The following is a 12461-nucleotide window of genomic DNA, read 5'->3' on the forward strand; positions in this document are numbered from 1 at the left end:
TATTACCTACGGGCATGCTGAGAGCGGGCAAAATATGAATTGGCCCAAAACCTCTCCCTGCCTAAGGGGGCATTGCCTTATTCAAATTGCAAGGCTGGACTTGTATGTGTCATAACTCCTCCCACCTACAATGAGGAACAAAACTGACATGATCCAAAAGTCCAGGGTCCTTTACCTTCAATCTGATGCCTAGTAACATCCTGGCAGCCCGCAGGGACACGGGCCAACCTCCATCTTTGAACTTTCTAACAAAGGCCTGTTGGCCGCATGGCAACCGCCATTTTGGGACTTTCGCCAAAGACTTGCGATTGCCGCATGGACTACCAATAACGGTATTTAATCTGTATATTCAGACATTCTGTTTCTCTTCCTCTCTTCTCTCTGTCCAATCAATCTGTTCTAAAATAAGCTGTGTGTATGTAGTTTAGAAATAAACTAACGATTTTATCGTTCAGTTGTGTGCCTTTTCTGGTCATCTGATTGCTGCTATAACGAATCTGCCCTCTGAAGAGTCAGTCATACTACCGCATTGTTTATGATTTGCTTATAAATTGTTGATTTGCTAGCTAGGTTGTAAATAACCGTTTCTTCCTTCTAGGATTAGCTAGTACCAGATTTCCTGTGCGAAATCGATAACTTTCATTTCTCGATTGTAAATACAATTCGAGATTGCATCATATAGGGACCCAGTAACCTTTCTTTAACGTCACATTGCTCACAGTCTTTAAGCCGTCGGAAGTGATTATTCCCCGAACGGTGACTTGAGCGTGTTGAACGTGATTGGGCTGGCTACCGTATTATGATAGCGGGAGTCTCTTTCCTCCCTGAACTTGAGAGAGTGGTGGCAGTTTACTTTATTTACCCGATTTCCAGCGCGAAATCGATATTTTTAGTTTACCGATTGTATATACAATCAGAATTGTACATGTATGGGCACCTCCAACCAATCTTAACCGTTTACTACGCACACAGTGAATTTGCCTCCAGCAGTCTCTAGTGCATGAGACCTGCATGGCAACAGTGGCCTAGTAATACGGGATTGGTGGATGTTTGTCCCATTACATATTGTCGGCAGCTGCGTGACCAATCTTTATTGTCAGTCTGTTCACCGTACTTCCTGCGTATGCTAACGGGAGCAGATTAGACGGGATTGGCACGCTCTGTCGCCCTTTTCTTTCTTCCCTCTGACGATCCAGCAACCGGTCTCGTTGTCCGTCTGCGCCCGTACTTCCTGCGTACGCTAACGGGAGCAGATCTCGACGGGATCGCGGGGCTGGATTGTCACATTCAATGTAAAACTTGCATCAGGGCCCACAACTCCTTAGCTACACCACTGGCCTCCAGTATCCATCAAACACGGTAATATAATTTCTGGACAGAGTAACTCATCTGCCTTCCCAATCTGACCTCTGACATCCTTTGTGGTTTTTTAATAGGAATATGGACTCTCGCCACCTTCACTTGTACATGCCGGCCATTGTGGGATTCATAGCGGCCACAACATCGATAATCTATTACCACAATATCGAGACTTCAAACTTCCCGAAACTTCTACTTGGTAAGTAATTGAAGACCAGAGTGTCATCCTTGTCTCCTATCGGTATTACGGCATACAAGGTATAGTGCAGAACTGGAGGCAGCGGTGGGATATCATGGACATTTCGGCCATTGTGGAATTCATAGTGACCACAACATCGATAATCTATTACCACAATATTGAGACTTGAAACTTCCCGAAACTTCTACTTGGTATGTAATTGAAGATCACAGAGTGTCATATCCTTGTCTCCTATCGGTATTACGGCATACAAGGTATAGTGCAGAACTGGTGGCAGCGGTGGGATATCATGACATTGTGAGATTCATAGCGGCAACGTAATTGATAAATTACCACAACACTGAAACTTCAAACCTCCCAAAACTTCTACTTGGTAAGTAATTGAAGATCACAGAGTGTCATATCCTTGTCTCTTAGTATTATGGCATACAAGGTATAGTGCAGAACTGGTAGCAGCGGTCAGATATTATGGATGGAGAGCAGGTGTTTGGGATCAAGGTGAGGGTTAATTTTAGCCTTGTTAGTATAGATAGGACTGGGGTGGCCCAACTAATGGAATAGCTAACCTGTTATTTATTAAAACAGATAATGAACTGGATTTGGGCTGGGCTTGTAGCTGACATGATAATCATACATGTAAATGTGGCCATTAATGACACGATTCTTGGGACGATTGATTCTCCAAACCGATTGTAATATCAGTCGCATCGATTCCATTAATGTGATAACATTGGATAGCAGCTATCCGTCCATTAGTGGGTCTGAATGATTGTATCTGATTGATCGATAGTCCAAAGAATCGCATTGTTAACCTCTTGAGGACTGCAGTGCGAAACCCACCTAGTGACCAGGCCATTTTTAGTAAAATAGGCCACTGCAGCTTTAAGGCCATGCCGCAGGGCCGCAAAACACAGAACACAAGTGATCCCCCCCCCTTTTCTCCCCACCAACAGAGCTCTCTGTTGGTGGGGTCTGATCGCTCCCCCCATGTTTATTTTTTTGAGAGCCGATCGCTCTCTTGTCCCCAGTACAGCGCTGCTGCCGATTGTACATGTGAATAGACGGCGATCACGCCGTCTAACAGTCTCCCGAGCGGCAATAGCCGCTCGGAGACTGAAGGCGGGGCAGAGCTCCGCCCCCCAAGCAGGAGATGCGCGCGATCTCCTGCATTAGCTGGCCCCAGGACTTTACTCCAATCGGCGTTAGGCGGTCCTGGGGCTGCCGCCGCGGCCACGCCCATCGGCGTGACGCGGTCGGCAGGTGGTTAATGACCACCTTAAAGCAAACCTGAAGCGGAAAAAAACGTATGATATAATGAATTGTATGTGTAGTACGGACAACAAATAGAACATTAATAGCAAAGAAAAGAATCCCATATTTTTATATTCAGTTATACAGCTTTTTTAACCACTTGAGGACCGCCCCCAGCCGATGGGCGGCGGCAAAGACCGGGCCCAAACGACCGCAATACGCCCATCGGCGGGGGCGGCTGCGGGAGTGTCTGTGCGGCGATCGCGTCATTCGTGACGCGATCAGCCGCCGGGGACTGGCTCCGCCCACCGTTCGTTGTAACCCGCCGGCCGTTCGGAAGCGCCGGCGGGTTACTAGCACCCGGATCGCCGCATGTAACAAGTATAATAGGCTTTGTAATGTATACAAAGCCTATTATACTGGCTGCCTCCTGCCCTGGTGGTCCCAGTGTCCGAGGGACCACCAGGGCAGGCTGCAGCCACCCTAGTCTGCACCCAAGCACACTGATTTCCCCCTCCCCTGCCCCCTGATCGCCCACAGCACCCCTCAGACCCCCCCCTGCCCACCCCCCAGACCACTGTTTGCACCCAGTCACCCCCCTAATCACCCATCAATCACTCCCTGTCACTATCTGTCAACGCTATTTTATTTTTAAGTCCCTAATCTGCCCCCTACTCCCTCCTGATCACCCCCCCACCCCTCAGATTCTCCCCAGACCCCCCCCCCCCCCGTGTACTGTATGCATCTATCCCCCCTGATCACCTGTCAATCACCTGTCAATCACCTGTCAATCACCCGTCAATCACCCGTCAATCACCCCCTGTCACTGCCACCCATCAATCAGCCCCTAACCTGCCCCTTGCGGGCAATCTGATCACCCACCCACACCAATAGATCGCCCGCAGATCCGACATCAGATCACCTCCCAAATCCATTGTTTACATCTCTTATCTCCTCTAAACACCCACTAATTACCCATCAATCACCCCCTATCACCACCTGTCACTGTTACCCATCAGATTAGACCCTAATCTGCCCCTTGCGGGCACCCAATCACCCGCCCACACGCTCAGATTGCCCTCAGACCCCCCCTTATCAATTCGCCCGTGCAATATTTACATCTGTTATTCCCTGTAATAACCCACTGATCACCTGTCAATCACCCATCAATCACCCCCTGTCACTGCCACCCATCAATCACCCCCTGTCACTGCCACCCATCAAACAGCCCCTAACCTGCCCCTTGCGGGCAATCTGATCACCCACCCACACCAATAGATCGCCCGCAGATCTTCTCTCCTCTAAACACCCACTAATTACCCATCAATCACCCCCTATCACCACCTGTCACTGTTACCCATCAAATTAGACCCTAATCTGCCCCTTGTGGGCACCCAATCACCCGCCCACACCTCAGAACGCCCTCAGACCCCAGCCCTGATCACCTCGCCAGTGCATTGCTTGCATCTATTTCCCCCCTCTAATCACACCTTGAGACACCCATCAATCACCTCCTGTCACCCCCTAGCACACCTACCCATCAGATCAGGCCCTAATTTGCCCCGTGTGGGCTCCTGATCACTCGGCCAAACCCTCAGATCCCCCTCAGACCCCCTTCCGATCACGTCCCCAGTGCATTTATTGCATCTATTTTCCCCTCTAACCGCCCCCTGAGACACCCATCAATCACCTCCTGTCACCCCCCTAGCACTCCTATCCATCAGATCAGGCCCAATACATCCTGTCATCTAAGAGGCCACCCTGCTTATGACCGCTTCCACAAAATTTGCCCCCTCATAGACCACCTGTCATCAAAATTTGCAGATGCTTATACCCCTGAACAGTCATTTTGAGAAATTTGGTTTCCAGACTACTCACAGTTTTGGGCCCGTAAAATGCCAGGGCAGTATAGGAACCCCACAAGTGACCCCATTTTAGAAAGAAGACACCCCAAGGTATTCTGTTAGGTGTATGATGAGTTCATAGAATATTTTATTTTTTGTCAAAAGTTAGAGGAAATTGGATTTTTATTGTTTTTTTCACAAAGTGTCATTTTTCACTAACTTGTGACAAAAAATAAAATCTTCTATGAACTCACCATACCCCTAACGGAATACCTTGGGGTGTCTTCTTTCTAAAATGGGGTCACTTGTGGGGTTCCTATACTGCCCTGGCATTTTAGGGGCCCTAAACCGTGAGGAGTAGTCTAGAATCCAAATGCCTCAAAATGACCTGTGAATAGGACGTTAGGCCCCTTAGCGCACCTAGGTTGCAAAAAAGTGTCACACATGTGGTATCGCCGTACTCAGAAGAAGTAGTATAATGTGTTTTGCGGTGTATTTTTATACATACCCATGCTGGGTGGGAGAAATCTCTCTGTAAATGGACAATTGTGTGTAAAAAAAATCAAATAATTGTCATTTACAGAGATATTTCTCCCACCCAGCATCTGTATGTGTAAAAATACACCCCAAAACACATTATACTACTTCTCCTGAGTACGGCGGTACCACATGTGTGGCACTTTTTTGCACCCTAAGTGCGCTAAGGGGCCCAAAGTCCAATGAGTACCTTTAGGATTTCATAGGTCATTTTGCGACATTTGGTTTCAAGACTACTCCTCACGGTTTAGGGCCCCTAAAATGCCAGGGCAGTATAGGAACCCCACAAATGACCCCATTTTAGAAAGAAGACACCCCAAGGTATTCCGTTAGGAGTATGGTGAGTTCATAGAAGATTTTATTTTTTGTCACAAGTTAGCGGAAAATGACACTTTGTGAAAAAAAACAATTAACATCAATTTCCGCTAACTTGTGACAAAAAAAAAAAATCTTCTATGAACTCACCATACTCCTAATGGAATACCTTGGGGTGTCTTCTTTCTAAAATGGGGTAATTTGTGGGGTTCCTATACTGTCCTGGCATTTTAGGGGCCCTAAACCGTGAGGAGTAGTCTTGAAACGAAATTTCTCAAAATGACCTGTGAAATCCTAAAGGTACTCATTGGACTTTGGGCCCCTTAGCGCAGTTAGGGTGCAAAAAAGTGCCACACATGTGGTATTGCCGTACTCAGGAGAAGTAGTATAATGTGTTTTGGGGTGTATTTTTCCACATACCCATGCTGAGTGGGAGAAATATCTCTATAAATAGACAATTGTGTGTAAAAAAAATAAAAAAATTGTCATTTACGGAGATATTTCTCCCACCCAGCATGGGTATGTGTAAAAATACACCCCAAAACACATTATACTACTTTTCCTGAGTACGGCAATACCACATGTGTGGCACTTTTTTGCAGCCTAACTGCGCTAAGGGGCCCAAAGTCCAATGAGCATCTTTAGGCTTTACAGGGGTGCTTACAATTAGGCACCCCCCAAAATGCCAGGACAGTGAACACACCCCACAAATGACCCCATTTTGGAAAGTAGACACTTCAAGGTATTCAGAGAGGAGCATAGTGAGTCCGTGGCAGATTTCATTTTTTTTTTGTCGCAAGTTAGAAGAAATGGAAACTTTTTTTTTTGTTGTTGTTGTCACAAAGTGTCATTTTCCGCTAACTTGTGACAAAAAATAAAATCTTCTATGAACTCACCATGCCTCTCACTGAATACTTTGGGATGTCTTCTTTCCAAAATGGGGTCATTTGGGGGGTATTTGGACTATCCTGGAATTTTAGCCCCTCATGAAACCTGACAGGTGCGCAGAAAAGTCAGAGATGCTTGAAAATGGGAAAATTCACTTTTGGCACCATAGTTTGTAAATGCTATAACTTTTACCCAATCCAATAAATATACACTGAATGGTTTTTTTTTTTATCAAAGACATGTAGCAGAATAACTTTCGCGCTCAAATGTATAGGAAATTTTACTTTATTTGAAAAATGTCAGCACAGAAAGTTAAAAAAGTCATTTTTTTGACAAAATTCATGTCTTTTTTGATGAATATAATAAAAAGTAAAACTCGCAGCAGCAATCAAATAGCATCAAAAGAAAGCTGTATTAGTGACAAGAAAAGGAGGTAAAATTCATTTAGGTGGTAGGTTGTATGACCGAGCATTAAACCGTGAAAGCTGCAGTGGTCTGAATGGAGAAAAAGGCTCTGGTCCTTAAGGGGCGAAAAGACTGTGGTCCTGAAGTGGTTAAATAACGTTGCATCATTGTGTCATATTTGGGGTTTAGAAACGCACTCTGTAATTTAAACTATAAAACGAAACAAAAATAATTACCCTTTGAAATTTCCTACAGTAAAACCTTATCTCAAACAGTGAGAGGCAGCTTAAGTGCTTCAGAAAACAGGACTGTATTCAACCTAAGTTGTGTCGTAGAGCTCAGAGAAGCTCTTTTGCATAGATAACTGAAGGTTTTTTAACTCTTCCTGAACTGGAAAACAACATGAGACTCTTTTCTTTGATACTAATGTTCTATTTCTTAGCTGTACTGCACATACAATTCATTGTATCATAAGTTTATTTTCACTTCAGGTTTGCTTTAAGTGTATTTGTGAAGCTTGGAGAGAGAGAGAGGTTCAGCATTGCTGTACTTGCTGTTGGGTTACAGAAACAGGATTTGTCCATGTGGATGGGAAATGTGATCTGTCACACTGCTGGCTGGAGGGCCATTACACTGTCTTGTCCTCGGGGTTTGGACTGTGTCCAGTCTCTGAGCTATTTGTAGTATCCCCCGTATAATCCCTGCAGGGCTCTGCCCCCATACACACATTCTTACCCTGTGGAGTGTCCCCCAGCATTATCAGCAGGTTATAGGGGAGACTGAGGAAGCTCCAACCTTGTGCTATCATTTAAGTGTTATTACATTACAAATAATACATAATATTCATTACTACAGGCATTTATTATTTCTCAGCCACCCTCTCCTCCTGTGTTTTACTTTTCTCCTATTTCATTTCCTCTATATGGCTCATCTCTCTTCTCTTCTTCTCCACATTTCTCCTTTCTGTTCACCTACCACTCTCCTCTTCCCCCATCATTTCCTATCTCTCTTATCTTTTTCTCCCTTCCTTCTCTACTCCACCCCCTTCTCTTCTCTCATTCCCTTTTTCTTCCTCCACACTTCCCCTCCCTTTCTCTCTACCCCATTCCTCTCCCGCTCTTCTCACTCCCCCTCCCCTTCTCAATTTCCCTTTCTCTTACTCTCTCCTTTTCTCCACACTCCCCCTCCCCTTCTTTTTACCCGACTCCTCTCCCCTCCTTCTCACCCCCCCCCCCCCCTTACTCAATTTCCTTCACTCCTTCTCTCTCCCTTTCTCCACACTCCCCCTTTCCTTCTCTCTACCCCATTCCTTTCCCTTCCTTCTCACCCCCTCTCCTTTTCTCTTTCCCTCTCTTACTCTCTCCCTCCCTCCACCCCCCCCCCCCCCCCTCATTTCCTCTATCTCTCTTCTCTTTTTCCCTCTTCTCTCCCCTACTTCCACTCTCCCCTCTTATTCTTCCCTCCTCTTGTCCCCTCTTCCTATCCTCCCCTGACCTTTCTTCCTTCTGTCCCATCCTGCTACCTACCTCTGTGTACATTCCCTCTCACCTCTCCTTCCTCTGCTGCACTCTTTCTCCTCATCCCCTCTATCCCCTCCTCTTTCCTCTTCTCCCAATCACCCTCTCCCTTCTCCTTAGTCTCCTCCCCTCCCTCTCACTTCCCCTCTTCCCTACCCCTCTTCTATCCTTCTTCCCCTATCTCTCTCTTGTCTCCTCTTTCCACTCTCTTACTTGCCCTCTCTTCCCTCTTCAACCCCTTCCCCATTCATTTATTTCTCTTTCCCTTCCTCTTCTCCCTTCTCCTCCCTTCTCCAACCTCTTCTTTCTTCTCTACTCCTCTCCCTTCCTTCTCCTCCCCTTCCCTTCTCTCTACCTCTCTCCTCTCCCTTCCTTCTCTACTCCACCCCCTTCTCTTCTCTCATTCCTTCTTTCTTCCTCCACCTTTCCCCTCCCTTTCTCTCTACCCATTCCTCCCCCGCCCTTCTCACTCCCCCTCCCCTTCTCAATTTCCCTTTCTCTTACTCTCTCCTTTTCTCCACACTCCCCCTCCCCTTCTTTTTACCCGACTCCTCTCCCTTCCTTCTCACTTTCCCTCCCTTACTCAATTTCCTTCACTCTTTCTCTCACCCTTCCTCCACACTCCCCCTCCCCTTCTCTCTACCCCATTCCTTTCCCTTCCTTCCCACCCCCTCTCCTTTTCTCTTTCCCTCTCTTACTCTCTCGCTTCCTCCACACCCCACCCCCCTTTATTTCCTCTATCTCTCTTCTCTTTTTCCCTCTTCTCTCCCCTACTTCCACTCTCCCCTCTTATTCTTCCCTCCTCTTGTCCCCTCTTCCTATCATCCCCTGACCTTTCTTCCTTCTCTCCCTTCCTTCCCTCTCTTCCCCCTTTCACTGCGTCTCCTCCCATATAATAATTGAGGCCCTATACTTTGTGTCTCACAGCTCTGTTCCTGTACTGGATTTTGGCCTTCATCTCTAAAACAATCAAGCTGGTGAAATACTGTGAGAATGGAATTGGGCTGACTCAGCTGCGGTTCTGCATCACCGGGATAATGGTGGTTCTGTACGGTCTGCTCATGTTGGTGGAGATAAAAGTCATTTGGGTGCGGGTGTGTGATGCCTTCTTTGTGCGTAGCGCTGTCTGTATCGGGACCTCTCTGATTTTCTTCTTTCCTTCTTCCAGAAATATGTTTTCTTCATGAACCCCCAAAAGGTGAAACCCCCAGAGGACCTCCAGGATTTGGGGGTTCGCTTCCTCCAGCCGTTCGTCAATCTACTTTCTAAAGCGACGTACTGGTGGATGAACCCAGTGATCATCACTGCCCACAAGAAGCCCATCGACCTGAAGACCATCGGGAAGTTACCCATTTCCATGAGGGCTCTCACCAACTACGTGTGCCTGAAAGATGCCTACGAGGAGCAGAAGGTGATGAACCCATGTCTGCTAGATTATGACTTCTGTATTATGACTTCTGTGGGTGATTGTCAACCTCCCCTCATCCCAATTATATTGACTTCTGTATTCAGACCTTACTGACCATATGCTGAAACCCTGCATTGAATGCGTAGCCACAATTTGCTTGTAGTGAACACGGGGTCTAAAATACGGTGGCCCAATCCAATTCACTTTTTCTCCATTTAAAAAGCAAAACAGAGGGAAGGCTCTGGGTCCTATAGAACCTTCACAGTCCTCTCCTGCTCCCTGGGTTCTCCTGCAGGCTCCCACGTTAGCCGTCTCTGACACATGGGTGGGAGACTGCTCTCTTCCGCTTCAGGTTGGCTTCGGGAGCACTCGGGCTCCTGAAAACGGGCCACTGCGCACATGACTGCCATCAGGGAGGACAACTAAAACTAGCGTGAGGGGCCTGGCTCCCCCCCCCTCCCCACCAACGCGCTGGCATTAAAGGATATATTAGTGGAAAATAAAATGAAAAACAGGGGGAGCAGGCATGTTTAGTGGGCTCTCCTCATGCCCACCTCTCGCCCCGTTCTCATCCGTCCCCTCCGTTAGTCAGTAGCGACCCCCTGAACTTAATTCCAGGCCGGGGTGGTCGCGGCTTATTGCGCAGGTGCTGCTCGGCAAAGCATGTCCTTGTACGCGTCTACGCAGACGGCATAAGACGGTCGCAAATCGGAAGTCAAGCGACTTTGTGTGAAGTCATCAAGGATCTTAAAGATACGATCTGCTATGACGGTTGCTATTGCCGCGCGTTGCTAAACGCCGTTCCCTTGATCACGTGCCTGTACCCACATCGCCAGGTCACAGAAACGATCGCTTGATGCTGAAAAAAGTCGCCAGTCGTCGGAAAAATCATCTGGAAAGTTGCTTGGTGGGTACGAGCCTTTACGGAGACAGTTGTGTTGCGGTGCACAACGTGAATGGAGAGAAGATCACAAAATAAAATGCCATCTTTTCCATCCTAGATATGGAAGAGATGCCAGAGAAGGCTCAGTGCTACTTCTGGCCTGAGATCTATTTACATCATATGAATATTTCCTTCTATTTTGATGTATCCCAGCACTGCGGTCTGCAGCCTGCAGCATGAAGGACGGTTGTCCAATCCAGTCTTTTTGTGAATTGTTTTTTTCGCTGTGTATTTCGAATTTTATCCCATAGTCTTTACGAGTACGTATTGCAGCGCCACCACATGAGATGGGCGCTGCCTGGTGGTGGCACTTTTAAAATATAAAAAAAAGAATTACCAAAATATTACTATGCACTATTCGTCACCCATCCTAACATGAACCCTCCCATCCTAACATGAACCCCCCCACCTAATTCCCAAACCTAACCACCTTCTAAAGGTGCGTACACACATGTGACCGGTGTCGCCAATCGGGGATGGGAACCCGATCCTGTTGGGGGACATCGCTGAGCTGAGGCTGTACGGACATGGAGTTAGCTGATGACACAAAATGTTGCTATACGGGCAGTGGCGGCTCCAGCTTCAGATTTTTGGGGGGGGCTCAAAGGGGGCACGAGGGCTGGCAGGCCGGGCTTGGGGGGGGGGGGGGGGATTTGCGGCGCGCTTCGCGAAAAATTGGGCGTGGTCATGATGTCATGTGGGCGGGGCTAACTGTAATGTAGTTGTACCAGCTAACGTAGTTACATGGAAAAAAAAATGAAGTAAACGCACATAATGACAGGTAGCCTTTCACCAGTAAATGCACATAAGAATCAGCTTTTCAGCAGTTAATGCACGTAATGACAGACTGCGTTTCTGCAGTAAATGCACATAAGAGCCTGCTTTTCACCAGTTAATGCATGTAATGACAGACACTTTCCCCATTAAATGCACATAAGAGACAGCTTTTCACCAGTTAATTCACATAATGATAGACTGCGTTTCCGCAGTAAATGCACATAAGGGACAACTTTTCACCAGTTCATGCACATAATGACAGACAGCATTTCCCCAGTAAATGCACATAAGAGACAGCTTTTCACCAGTTAATGCACATGACAGACAGCCTTTCACCAGTTAATGCCCATAAGAGACAGCTTTTCACCAGTAAATGCACATAAGAGACAGCTTTTCACCAGCAAATGCACATAATGACAGACAGCGTTTCCCCAGTAAATGCATGTAATGAGAGACATCCTTTCACCAGTAAAAGCACATAAGAGTCAGCGTTTCCCCAGTAATGGCACAGAATGAGAGACATCGTTTCACCGGTAAATGCACGTAATGAGAGACAGCATTTCACCTGTAAATGCCCATAATAGACAGCTTTTCACCAGTAAATGCACATAATGACAGACAGCCTTTTTCCCAGTAAATGCATGTAATGACAGACAGCCTTTCACCAGTAAATGCACGTAATGAGAGACAGTATTTCACCAGTTAATGCACAGACAGCCAGTGTCCCCCACATAGGTAGCCAGGCATATAGCTGTCCCCAGTATATGTAGCCAGGCATATAGCTGTCCCCAGTATATGTAGTTAGGCTGGTGGGCTGGGGGACCCAGGGCAGCTCAGGCCTGGCTGGTGGTGGTGGGCTGGGGGCCCCAGGGCAGCTCAGGCCTGGCTGGTGGTGCTGGGCTGGGGGCCCCAGGGCAGCTCAGGCCTGGCTGGTGGTGGGCTAGGCGGAAGGCCTCAGGCCTGGCTGGTGGTGGGCTTGGGGGCCCTAGGGCAGCTCAGGCCTGGCTGGTGGTGGTGG

The 12461-nt window shown here is 47.3% G+C and overlaps 1 protein-coding gene across 7 annotated transcripts in view; it reads left to right on the forward strand.

Moving 5' to 3' along the window:
• Positions 1-12461, forward strand: part of ABCC9 (ATP binding cassette subfamily C member 9) — a 195735-nt gene that overhangs the window by 31530 nt on the left and 151744 nt on the right. For 4 of the 7 annotated variants that reach the window (XM_068277946.1, XM_068277950.1, XM_068277947.1 and 1 more), the window contains exons 4-6: positions 1437-1558; positions 9243-9409; positions 9484-9726. In XM_068277946.1, the coding sequence (XP_068134047.1) occupies positions 1437-1558; positions 9243-9409; positions 9484-9726 (532 nt within the window). Of the gene's footprint in view, positions 1-1436; positions 1559-1670; positions 1750-1924; positions 1932-9242; positions 9410-9483; positions 9727-12461 lie in introns of those variants that run through there. The other 3 variants (XM_068277948.1, XM_068277951.1, XM_068277952.1) reach the window with 3 other exon arrangements.

The sequence above is a fragment of the Hyperolius riggenbachi genome, chromosome 3 (assembly GCF_040937935.1).
Source record: "Hyperolius riggenbachi isolate aHypRig1 chromosome 3, aHypRig1.pri, whole genome shotgun sequence".
NCBI lineage: Eukaryota > Metazoa > Chordata > Amphibia > Anura > Hyperoliidae > Hyperolius > Hyperolius riggenbachi.